Source organism: Phragmites australis, chromosome 23 (assembly GCF_958298935.1).
Source record: "Phragmites australis chromosome 23, lpPhrAust1.1, whole genome shotgun sequence".
NCBI lineage: Eukaryota > Viridiplantae > Streptophyta > Magnoliopsida > Poales > Poaceae > Phragmites > Phragmites australis.
Window position 1 is genome coordinate 1,432,359 of NC_084943.1, and position 12,806 is coordinate 1,445,164.

Here is a 12,806-nt window from a genome sequence, read left to right on the forward strand (position 1 = left end):
ATAGATTAAAAAATAAGATAAAAATATAGAAAATAGATAAAAAAAGCTGCAAAATTAAAAATATATATAGAAAATACAAAATAGTTGGATCCAGACGTGTCAAGCCGAGTCGTGCCCTTCCGTGCTGGCCCGCGTTGGGCCATGGCCGTACCGGCCTGTCGTGCCGCGCGTTCGGCCTATGGTCTCATGCTGTATCTGGATCGTGCCTACAGTGTCGAATCTTGGACCGACTCAATAGGCACAACCTATTTAGCTATCTCTACCTTTGACTTGTTAGTGACAGGCACATCGTGAACAAGAGGAAGACTGGCTGCGTCCGATGACTTTTGTGAGTATGCATGCAAGCACAGGGAGGAGGGTTCTTTGTTTTGTCCTGTTTAGGTTGGGCGTGTGTTGACAAATCACAGCGTTGATCCCAATTATATCCTGCTGCGATCCCCGGCTTTGTAACGCAATGCTATCCCCTCTCTCTCTCTTCAGTTGTTTGGTTTGCTGTTTGGAGATCATGTAGATTGAATACAACAGTAGTAGAATAATCATTGTGGATGCTCGGTTAACAGCAAGGAACTTGGTTTATCGTGCTGCTGGTTTTCGGGATCGATTATCTAGTCAATGATGACGGGCATATTGGTGTGGTGTGAACCAAGCCTTGGAAGCTGCTGCACATGACAATGACATGCATGAAGAGTGCAGCCAATTGAGAAGTAAATCGCCAGCTGAGTCCATACCTGCGCGTCGCCGTCGTCGGATCTTCAGGGCCGCTGGTTTTCACCTGCGCCGCTACAAGTATTAGGCACGTTCTTCTGTATTTCCTTTTCTGAAATCCACTTTGGTTCGTTGGACGGAAAACGACTGACGAAACAGATCCGAAACCTCAGTCAGGCTCAGCTGCCCTTGGCTGACCGCACTACCGGAGTCAAAGTGCAGTGGTCATCGGCTAAAAGATCAAAATTTATGTTATTTTTCGTCATTTGCTATATAAATCTCAATTTATTGAAAAAAAATCTAAAATTAGATATTCCGTTCCTCTAAAATTTTCAAAATTCATAAAATAGCTTCAACTCAAAGCTACCAATTAGATTGGACCAAATAGATCGATACGAGGCACGACCATTTTGACTTGGTCCAGACACGGCATGACAAACTAGGTTGTGTTTGGACCGACACCTTGTCACGATATGTTGGCACGACTTGATCCTGCACTGCCCCACTCTAAAACGTGCCATTATGATACTATCCGACTTTAAATGAGCCGTGTCTGAATCGAAGACTCAACATATAAACCTATTTAGCTAACTGATCGAGCTGGAGCAGACCTGGTCAAATGAAAGTTTCTAAATCCTAGATGAATGTTCCCTAGTCGAAATCTTGACCATTCGAGAAGACATAATTGGAAACGGACCGAGATCCTCTGATTTGAGAGAGTAAAATCATGGGTGAACAATACTTGTGACTTTACCCCCTCTGCGAACCGTCGGATTAGAAATAAACGAATCGCTACAGGCTTGATACAGTAGTGTACTACAATACAATCGATACAACATTTTATGTACATCATATTTGCTACAGTAAATATGTTCACCTCTGACTTTCCTTCTTCAAATCCGAGGATCCGGTTGCATTGGAAACAAACAAGAACCCAAAATGCAGGCCCCTGGGATCTTCTATGGATCACGGGCAGTGCGACCACACGGCTTCTTTCTCTTCTCTTCTTCCTCAACCGGACTCGTCTTCTCCTCGGACGGAATCCCGTTCTTTGAACTAAACCGCTTCTCCTCTCGTACGGTACGTACTACCGTTTACTTGCCCAATTCACTGTAGCCTCCGGAGCCTAGAAGGTTCTAGAAGGCCAGGATGTGCGGGATCTTCGCGTACCTGAACTACAATGTGTCGCGGGAGCGGCGCTACATCCTGGAGGTCCTCTTCAACGGCCTCCGCCGCCTCGAGTACCGCGGGTACGACTCCTCAGGGATCGCGCTCGACGCAGACCTCCCCTCCTCCTCCTCCTCCTCTTCCTCTTACGCGGGGGCGCCGCCGCTCGTGTTTCGCCAGGAGGGCAAGATCGAGAACCTCGTGCGATCCGTCTACTCTGGTCAGTCCTCCCTTCCGATTTCCCTCGAGTTCGGTTGAATCTTTGGTCCCTGTTACGATGCTTCCTGGCGCAAAGCTAGGATTCTTTTTACGAGATCTTTTGTTCATTCGGGGTCTGTGTTGGGTGTTTCACGCGGTGACGGCAAGCTTCGATTTTGACCGGGTTTCTGGTCTCAATTTGGGGGATATTTTTTTAGGAAGCCTTTGGGGGTGATTTCGAATAATTCTGCCGTTCATTTTGTTATTGGAATCACATACTCCCAAAGGTCAGGATCCTTTTTCTTGATCTCATTTTACATGGTCTTGTCGCAAGAACATGAAATTCAACTCATTCGGATCAAGTATAGTTGTTTCGTTTATGCCATTTGTCAATATCCGCTGCAATTCGGCACTTCAAATCCATTTTTTGGATTTCCTTGCAATTTCATGCTATACAAGTTCCGCTTGCAATTTTGGTACTCCCGTTACGTGCAACTCATGAAGTATAGGAGTAGCACATAGGCTAAATTTTAACTCCTACTTTCGTGTTTGCGTTTTTCAGAGGTTGATGAGAAAGATGTGAACTTGGATGCCGCATTCAGTGTGCATGCTGGAATTGCCCACACCAGGTGGGCCACGCATGGTGTGCCTGCCCCGAGGAACAGCCACCCCCAATCTTCTGGTGCAGGTGATGAGTTCTTGGTCGTCCACAACGGCATCATCACAAACTATGAGGTCTGCTTACTTTGCCATGGTGATATTGTATAATAAAATTCTGGTGTTTTGTTTGTTCCATATAATCTTCACAGTTGTGGGTGCACATGGGATGTCTTGTTTTTCGATAAAGGAAGCTTTATTATTTCTTATCGTCACATCAAGATTATTATACAATAGCACAAGAGAATGCTCCCGGCCTTTGCATAACTAAGATGCACACAACAAAAAGGGGAAAAACACAAGCCAGGACGAACCACAAGACTCTGAAAAGGGAAGCACTTCGAAACAGGTCTAAGATGGTGAATCAGCTATACGAAGTCTAGACTGCCACCCAAAATGGGTAAACAACACCCGCTCCAAGTACGCACACGCCGTAGCCACCGAATGTCGCCGTTCCTGTCGTTGCAGAATAGACCGCATACAAGAGAAGATAACATGCAAAGGAGAGGAACACTTCTTTTTGTTAAAGGCAATATCATTTCTACATAGCCATATAGACTAACAAAATGCGGCAGCAGCCGCCATTAGATCTGCTTTTAACTGTTTACTTAGACCACGGAGCCAATTACTAAACATATTAGTTGTGCTACGTGGTGGGCAATATTGGTGGCCACTTGGACTATGAACTATGCTGATCGGGCAAAACGACAGTAAAAAAAGAGGTGCTTAATCGTCTCATTCTCGTGACAGAAGCAATACTTTTGGCTATCTTGTCATTGTCTTTTATAAAGGTTAGCCTTTGTTAATTGAACTCCTTTGCGCAGGTACCAAACAAAGACTTTAATTTTAATGGCACCTTCAATTTCCGTAACTTCCTATTCAAAATTGGCGTGTTGTGATGTATTAGAGAGCGATATAAAGAGTTTACGTGGAAATTTTTATCTTATCAGCCCGTTCCAAGCGAACAGTTTTGGACCAATAAGGCTCCTTCGGAAGGAGATATCCGGTGGATTTGAGTGTAGCACGACGGCAACCATGTCCTCCTTGTTTCGTGGATGTCTTGTTATCTTCCTTCATGTTTCTTTCAAGAGAGAATCTGCCCTATAGTTTCGAAGTTCATATAGTTAGTACTAAAGAACAGTAAGTCCTGCAGTACGTTATTACTATTTAACAAGTGGAATATCAAGAACCGATATTTCAGTTTGGCGGGTTATTTTCACCATAGTCCAAAATTTCTTTGTCTTATTGTTTATATGATTAGCAATACGCAATGTTAGATTTCAAAAGTTGATCATTTGTTTATCAGACATTTATGTCACTGAAGTCTCAACCATCTGGTACTTGAATGCACGTGATCATTTGCAACCTCCCGATACTGTTGTAAACTAATGCCACACCGTGTGATAAAATTGGAAATTACAGTGCTAACTTGTTTCTACTGACATATGTGTTCAGGTCCTGAAAGAGACACTAACTCGGCACGGGTTCACCTTTGAGTCCGATACGGATACAGAAGTCATCCCTAAGCTAGCAAAGTTCGTTTTTGATAAATGTCATGATGAAGAAGGTATGCATATATGTCCTTTAAACTGCAATATTTTTGTCATAGCCAAAGTTGAAAAGATATACCCTCTGATCTTTATCTGGACCATTCATTCGGTAGTTGCAGTTATTCTCTTGGAGCATTGCACTATGGCTAAAGCATTATTGTCCCCTTGCTCTAGGAACCAGATGAGGCTATAATTGATACACCTGTTATTCTATTTTTGTAAACACTTTCTATCAGCATGTAGAGACTTGTAAAGCAGCACACTACTCCAAACTTGGCAGCAGAGCTCCTTGAGCATGCAAGAACAGTATTATTGCGTTACAGAGTAAATAGTTATTGAATGAACCCATCTATGTTTACTTCTAGTTAAGGCAGGTCTTTACATTGTTCTCATTTCCTTAGGTGATGTGACATTTAGCCAAGTTGTTATGGAAGTGATGAGGCAGCTTGAAGGAGCCTACGCACTTATATTTAAAAGTCCACACTATCCCAACGAACTGATTGCATGCAAACGAGGCAGCACACTAATACTTGGTGTCAATGTAAGCGAAATAGCATCCTTATACCCTTGGGCTCTTGGGTAGGTTTAATTTGAGCAAAGTAAAGTAGTATTTTTTTTGTTGTGCACAAAATATATCTGTTATGCACTTATGCTCTGAGCTAGATTTTCTGTTAAAATCAGAGACAGTTAACCTTTTCTTGTCATTATCTGCTTGGAAAATATAAGCATTAAAGATGTTAATTCCACCTTTTTGAATCGAATATGCTCTATAACTGCCTTTTTTAACCATATGTTTTCCTTATCAAGGGAAACTCTTAACAAGGTCCACACGTAAGTACTCAATATAGTAACTAACTGGCTAATTTTCACATAATTTGCTCCACACTGTTCGGATATTAAGAACTATGCAGTTAATTGGTTCCAGATTGATTTTGTTGAGAGGTTTGTTTGGTTATGACTTATGAGCAACCTTTTCGGTAATCTGTTTTTGCATACTGCACTTCATCTTTTGTTATTGTTATCATTCAGATCTTATAATCCTCTTTTATTGAATTCAAACCTTTCCTGTACAATCATGACCATTGTTTCTTGTGTTTCAGGAGTTGAGTGGTCAACATAGTGGGAAACCATTTCATGATGTCAAAGCTTTGACAACAAATGGAAAGCCCAAAGAATTATTTTTTTCCAGTGATCTATGTGCTATTGTAGAGCATACCAAGAACTATTTAGCTATTGAAGATAATGAAATCGTTCATATTAAGGTATTCTTTAAGGGCTTATTCTTTAGTTTACATGCCATTTGTGTTTCTTTGTCATCAATTTTTTCTCTTTAAGGTTCCTCCATTTTAATTTGTGTAGTTTGCGAATGACCTTTTCTGGACCTTGATATATATAATAACCATCAATGCTATTCTTGGTTCCCTGCCACCATGATGTTATGTCCAAGAAATACATTTTTTTTGTTCTTTTTTCTATTTTCTAAAAAATGGATTGCACTACGTGCAGCAGTTCTTTTGTTTCTTCCAGGACCCTTGTTCTTTATACTTCACCCAAGTTCTAACAGTTTGGGCATTGCAGGATGGCAGTGTGTCTATCCTTAAGTTTGACCATCACAAAGAGAAGCCAGCATCTGTGCAACGAGCATTGTCTGTTCTTGAGATGGAAGTTGAGCAAATAAAGAAAGGAAGTTATGACCACTTCATGCAAAAAGAAATCCATGAACAGCCACATTCATTGACAACAACAATGAGGGGTAGGTTGAAGGATGGTGGGGTTCTTCTAGGTGGACTGAAGGAGCATCTCAAAACAATTAGGCGCAGTAGAAGGGTGGTTTTTATTGGTTGTGGTACAAGTTACAATGCTGCCTTAGCAGCAAGACCTTTTGTGGAAGAACTGACCGGTAAGTAAAACCAATTACTCTAGATGTATTGTCTTGGTGCAGAAATTTTAGACATCGTTAAAGCAATTAGTATTTAGTTATTGATCCTTTAGCCTGACCATTTCTCCTTGCTTTATTTGGATGATAGGTATTCCAGTGACTATGGAGGTTGCAAGTGACTTGCTGGATAGACAAGGTCCCATCTACAGAGAAGACACTGCAGTTTTTGTTAGTCAGTCAGGGGAGACAGCAGATACCCTCCTTGCTCTTGATTATGCACTAGAAAATGGAGCGCTTTGTGTTGGCATAACAAATACCGTTGGAAGCACATTGTCAAGAAGAACACATTGTGGAGTTCATATCAATGCTGGTTGTGAGATTGGTGTTGCCAGTACCAAGGTTGGTCTGTGTAAAACTTTCTTGTTGCAATGTTTTATCCCTTCTTTTAGCCATCTTATTTCCTTAGTCCTAACAGTACTTGACAATCTTGCAGGCATATACAAGTCAAATAGTAGCCATGGCGATGATGGCCTTGGCTATTGGGTCTGATCAAATATCAACTCAAGCTAGAAGGGATGCTATCATCAGTGGACTTTCAAGGCTTCCAAGTATGTTGAATTTCATTTTGTATTATGTAGTCAAGCAAAATGTTGTTTTTGACTGACATTTCCAAACGCGTATATTCTACGATGCAGGCAATGTTAGTGAAGTTCTCCAACTTGATGTTGAAATGAAGGAACTTGCCTCTTCCTTGATCGATTCAGAGTCACTCCTCGTGTTCGGAAGAGGTTATAACTATGCCACCGCATTAGAGGGTGCGCTCAAAGTTAAGGAGGTTGCACTGATGCACAGTGAAGGCATGCTTGCTGGTGAGATGAAACACGGGCCGCTGGCACTAGTGGATGAAAACCTCCCCATCATTGTCATTGCAACACGTGATGCATGCTTCAGGTAAGCTCTTTGAAATGGAACCAGGTCAGCTTTTGGTTGCTTAATAACAGGACTCCCCTAAACTAAGCCCCCCCCCCCCCTCTTGCAGCAAGCAGCAATCTGTGATTCAGCAGCTCCTTTCACGTAAGGGGCGCCTTATAGTCATGTGCTCGAAAGGAGATGCTTCTTCTGTATGTCCTAGTGGATCTTGCAGAGTTATTGAAGTTCCAGTGGTTGCAGATTGTCTCCAGCCTGTGGTTAACATAATCCCATTACAGGTTTGTCTAAGCTTATTTTGTAATTTTTTGTCGAATCCTCAAACCTCCTTTTACACCTTTGCATTTTTACTACAATTCTGTTATTCGTATAAATTTTGTTATTTTTGGTTCAGTTGCTCGCATACCACCTTACTGTTCTTCGTGGATTCGATGTGGACCAACCAAGGAATCTGGCGAAGAGCGTGACCACACAATAAGTAGAGGGAGTGGGTAACTGTCAGAAATGTTGTATCAGGGTTCTAGAGCGCAGGCTGGCTAGCTATTGTTTCATACTTGTTGGTTAGCCATTTTGTGTAGTGTAATTATTTCTATGCAACAATGATTCTTGAGGTGGTCATTGTTATATTATGTTAAACAACTGATTATGAAATGTATGACATTTGGGAATGAAATGCCCACGCTTTTTCACTTGTTTATTTGTTTGATTGCCAAACTTAAGAATTCACTCGGGTCGCTGAAATTTTGTAAGCAGCGTGGGGAGTTCACAAGGCGTTGCCAAACTTAAGAATTCACTCGGGTCGCTGAAATTTTGTAAGCAGCGTGGGGAGTTCACAAGGCGCCCATATGTTACAGCCATCGAGGCGGCTATTACCAGCCAATCGTAGTTACGACGAGTGGTGTGAAAACTTGGAAGCCAGTCTTGGTCTCCTAGGCTTTCTCGAGACTACAGATTCAGATCATGAGTTCAGACTTGAGATGCAACAAGCAATGAACCAGCCTAAGTTCATGCTTAGTTTGAAATACCACTGAGACTTGACATACAGTTTCAGGGTTCACACTTGCCTGACGGCCGAGGACAATGTGACCACTAAAGCTGTCCAAATAGACCGTGTCTAATAGGTTGGCATGTGGCTCGGTCCTGCAAGCACGGCACGTCTAGCTAGGTCATGCCTGCGCCAACACCTTGACACGGTCTGGCTACGCCCTGCCCCTACGTCGTCGCCCTGCCACGTCTCTATCATGCCCTGCTGCCCGGTGTGGCACGACGTGCCACATTCGTGCCCAGGTCGGCCCGACATGGCACGGTCTCTCACGAGCCATGCCATGGGCCAAGCCTTCAATACGCGGGCCAGCACGACACGACACAGTTAGTTAGTCAGGTCTGACAGGGCGTGTCTAGGTGTGCCCATGCCGGGCCGGCCCATTAGACCCAGTTGGCCAAGTCTGGCAACTACCATCCTGGTCTGCTAGTGGACTGCACGTTTGGCCTACAACTTGTACAACATCTCACCCACCGTATTCACCTTCTCCCTCTGGTTGGGACGATAGCGGCGGGATGGTGTGTGACCCTCAACTCTATCTTAGTGCCACTCAAGGATTTAAATTTCGTTTTATAATATATTTTTCACCGGCGAAAAGACCGAAATTCACGAATTTTCAGTCATTTTTCATCCTCTGCTCTGCGGGTGAACGAAAATTCTAGAATTAGATATTTTGTTTTCCTCTGAAATTAATCCTTGGTGCCACAACAGTCTCACACGCCCAACTCCGCATCACAGCAACTTTGTCTTTGATAAGGATGTCGACGGTGAGATAGGCAGATGCAAGTTAAATATTTTTGTTTGCACAATGATATTACGTAGGAAGCACGTCCAATTTACACCCTCATCTATTACCTCGATTTATTTTTTTACTATTTGAACCGATGAACTTGACCACTCAACTGTGGTGTGGACGGATCTGGTTTTGACATGTTAGACGTTGACATTGTCAAGTTTTACCAAGAGGGAACGAGCTCGAAAATGGATACATGAAAATATGTATAACTAGGGACGTAAGCTCTTCTTCTTCAATACCAGTAGGGAATCATAACAAGTAGGCACTGATGCTGCGATCGAATCGACGGAACAATGAAGCAGATATATACTGATGGAACCACGGGTAAAGGGATATGCGCAACTGCTGATCATGTGCCAAGTGTTGTAGAATCATGTCAGTATTGCCATGCCAAGCGACTGAAATAAATAAATAAATAATCAAAGGAATATACTTTCTAAGTTTACAAACATGATTTTTAATGTTAATAACACTACTCAATCATGTTTTTTCGAAAGAACGACAACATAATTGCCGAGCATATATTATAAGAAGAAAAAAAAACTGGACAAAACAAAAGTTTTAGTACATCATAGAGGCTCCTGGAGTGAGCAACGACTCATACTAGTCTGGAGGGAATACCATTCCCTCTCCTTGCGATACCGACCTAAAAAGGTAGATATCGTACATAAAAATGCTTATAACTAGATTACTATTAACTATCTTTGGTCTAAAGCATGTCCATATGCCATTGTATGCATATCAATGTCCTCTTTTATCTTGTATGTCACTTACGGAGTAGTTAAGTATTCTCTTTAGAAAATTCTTCTATTTCGCTCTTTCCAAATGTTCCACTACAAGTATATGACGGCTTCATAAAAAAATTTCCGATAGTGCTTCTCAATTTTCAGGCGTGCTTTTTTCCACCATGTTCTGGTGGTGATGTAGTCTGGAGATCTGGCAGCCCTGTAATCGACATCCAAGCTGTGATATTCATTCAAACTTGATAAGTGAAGGGGCAAGTTTTGCATAAATATTTCGGAGTTTCATCTTATGTTAGGCAGAGTTTACAGAGTCGATGATGAGACCAACCTCTTTTTGCAAGATAGTCCACAGTTAGGATTTTGTTCTGGATAAGTACCTATGCAAAGAATTTGCATTTCAGCTTGGTTTTCGCTTTTCAAACTGGTTTCATATCAAAAGTGTTGTAAGAACCTGTAAACTGAATCATGTGAAGGAGTAACAGCAAAGGAGCCCTGCAGTGGAATACAATCTAAATAAATCGAATGCTTGAAGCATGCTTGCAACATTTAAACCTTGACTAACTGCTGTCAAGCGAAAGAAAACCGGCAGGGTGCGCCTATTCACTTATTCTGATATGTTTGCAGAAGGATATTATGGAGATCTTGCAGCTGCAGCGTCAACAGGCAGGCTAAGGGCGTGTTTGGTTTGGTTGCTCCACTCATACAGGACGCGTGCGTGCAGCCAGACGGAGAGAGACTGACGTTTGGATAGCTGCACTGGTGGGAAAAGCTGCACCCGCTGGTGCAAATGCATCCGCCCAGCCAGGCCGGCGGGAAACGCCGGATTCGGCCGTTTCTCTCGGGTCTGGCCGGCGGGATGCAGCAGATTAGCACTAATGACGAATAATTAGTGAATATTAGCTCATATTAATATTTTTTAAATTAGATTAAAGTTTAATATGATAAATTAATTATTATAGAGTGTATTTATGTTAAATAAACATCATATTAATACTTGTTTTTTATTTCAATCTAATGTAACGTATACTCGTGCGGGCAACCAAACACAATATCTTTTCAACCAGACTGAACACATGCAGCTAACCAAACAGACCCTACTGCATCTCCTCAGTCTATCTTAACTCAGCCTGCATGAGCCATACGAGCCAGGCTGAGGACGTTCGGGCAACCAAACACACCCTAACATTCTGCGTTTTGCAATTACCGTTCCACACATCATGTAATCTCTGTCTCCCGTGCAGATCTTCATCTCACGTTATTGCTTCACATGTCTGGCACGGGTTTGACTGATCCAGAGCCAGATCAAATGAAGTGAATGGATAAGAACTGAGCCCTGCGTCTTTTCTGCAGCACTGGGTACCTCGCTGGTAACTGGCACACTGTTTGCAATATAGATGTTAGACAAGCTTGCTGATACCTAGGAATTTGGCCTACTATCACCACATGTTCAAGATTGCTTATTCAACCTAATTTTCTTTTTGAGTCACAGAAAGGTTCGTACGGGAACTCCTCTTAAAAATGGTTCTTTCCATACCAGTCACTCTCAATTTCGAGTTCCAGCATGGAATTCGTAGTATCCACCTTGAATGTGTTATTCTGCGACTCCTGACTGCTTCCCTGATCATACTCCTCATCGAACCAAATTGCATTTTCCGTTTCACCAATGTTGTGACATCCAGACAAAATCAGATCAAGCATTTTCCTCCGTACATTGTATACAGGGTTAGGCTCACTCAGAGATCCTTTACTGTAACTCTCCCTCAAAATGACTGCCTGTACGCTTCCTTTGGTCGAGATTTAGAAAATACCAGGGTGCTTAATCAGAAGTTCCCGCAATTTTACCTCCATAGCAAAAACTCTCCTAAAGTGTGACAATCTCTCAAGTGGTATCATTTTTGGGGTATTTGCAAATACCTCACTGATTTTTTATTTTTTACAAGAATGTCACTCGAATGATAATTTTAATGGTATTTTTGTAATTTTCTAGTGACAAGTTTGCAATAACACCCGGAGTAATAGTTTCTTTGTAATTGTCCCTTTTTTCTATTGTCAGGCTTAAAAATTCATGAAGAATACCAACAATACGTTTCTCTAACCGCTCCACATTGTGGATCGGATGCAAGTCATTCTTCTCATAAGGTTTGGTATAGGGAAGCCTTTGCCAGTTCTTGACTTTTTCCCTAAAACCTTTCTCAATCTTAAAGGCAGTAGGAAAATTGATTGGGAAAGCATATTTTGTCTCTGATTCAGCCAGACATTTTTCTGTGTATTCATTCTCCCTCCATTCTTCAACCTTAGCTACAGCTAATTCTTCATCCCAAGAGACAAGTGACAGGTATAAGGGGATTCAAGAAACAAATCATGTCGATGCTTTGGTAGTATAGAAGACCTGTAATCATCAGGCAGTCCAAGCTCTCTTCTTATGAGCCATAATGGATGCATATTCAGAATTCCCTTTGTAGAGAGCATGAAAAGTTTCTTCAGGTGCTGAACTATGCCAGTCTCATTTTCCCTGACTGCAGCGTCTTCCTCTGCAATAAAATCGGTCGTCTGTTGCGTAATCTCGCAGCAATGGTTTTTCTTGACAGGGTGCATGCAAATCTGAAAAATGTGGGGATATTTCTTGAGGAAAGCACCGATCTCAATGTTAAACCCGACCTCATGTCTCCATTTTGAAAGAAGTTGGAGAGATGCAAATCCGTTCCTCTGTTGAGATATCAACTCATGTAAAGCCAAGGTCAGCCTCAAGTTCTTCAGTTGGATCATTAGCTTGTCCAGCCTATGATCCCTTGTTCTGTCCTCCAGACGGGTTCTTGCTGAATCTACTGGCTTTTTCCACAATTAAAAGGACCGTACTGAAACGTCTCACTGAGCACGCGCAGTCGCAGAGAGAATGCATGCAGGTTCCTTGGACCAAATATGATCGATGCCCTTCGCTTGTATAATAGAAATGCAATCCGGAGAAAATGTAAAACCGCATCGAGAACGAGACCTGCATCTCTAAAGTAATTGCAACCCGTTCAAGCTGCAAGGAAGGAGATTCAGCATTGTTAGTTTCGTAGTTAACAAGATGTACATCATCAAAATGGCATGAATGTCAGTTTCATAAGATCCAGTACGTTAGCTAGAACGAAGTATGACA

The 12,806-nt window shown here is 42.1% G+C and overlaps 1 protein-coding gene and 1 pseudogene across 1 annotated transcript; one reads left to right on the plus strand and one right to left on the minus strand.

Annotated features, from left to right (window-relative positions):
* The first annotated feature begins 1,622 nt into the window (after positions 1-1,622).
* On the plus strand, positions 1,623-7,776 carry LOC133906210 (glutamine--fructose-6-phosphate aminotransferase [isomerizing] 1-like). Its single transcript, XM_062348031.1, has 11 exons — positions 1,623-2,092; positions 2,633-2,805; positions 4,183-4,294; positions 4,679-4,818; positions 5,378-5,539; positions 5,856-6,177; positions 6,305-6,555; positions 6,650-6,764; positions 6,852-7,107; positions 7,196-7,364; positions 7,478-7,776. The coding sequence occupies exons 1-11, from the start codon at positions 1,855-1,857 to the stop codon at positions 7,559-7,561; spliced, it is 2,022 nt and encodes a 673-aa protein (XP_062204015.1). The 5' UTR covers positions 1,623-1,854; the 3' UTR covers positions 7,562-7,776.
* Positions 7,777-11,176: 3,400 nt separating this feature from the next.
* LOC133906823 (protein ROOT PRIMORDIUM DEFECTIVE 1-like) lies at positions 11,177-12,662 on the minus strand (annotated as a pseudogene).
* Between the last annotated feature and the right edge of the window lie 144 nt (positions 12,663-12,806).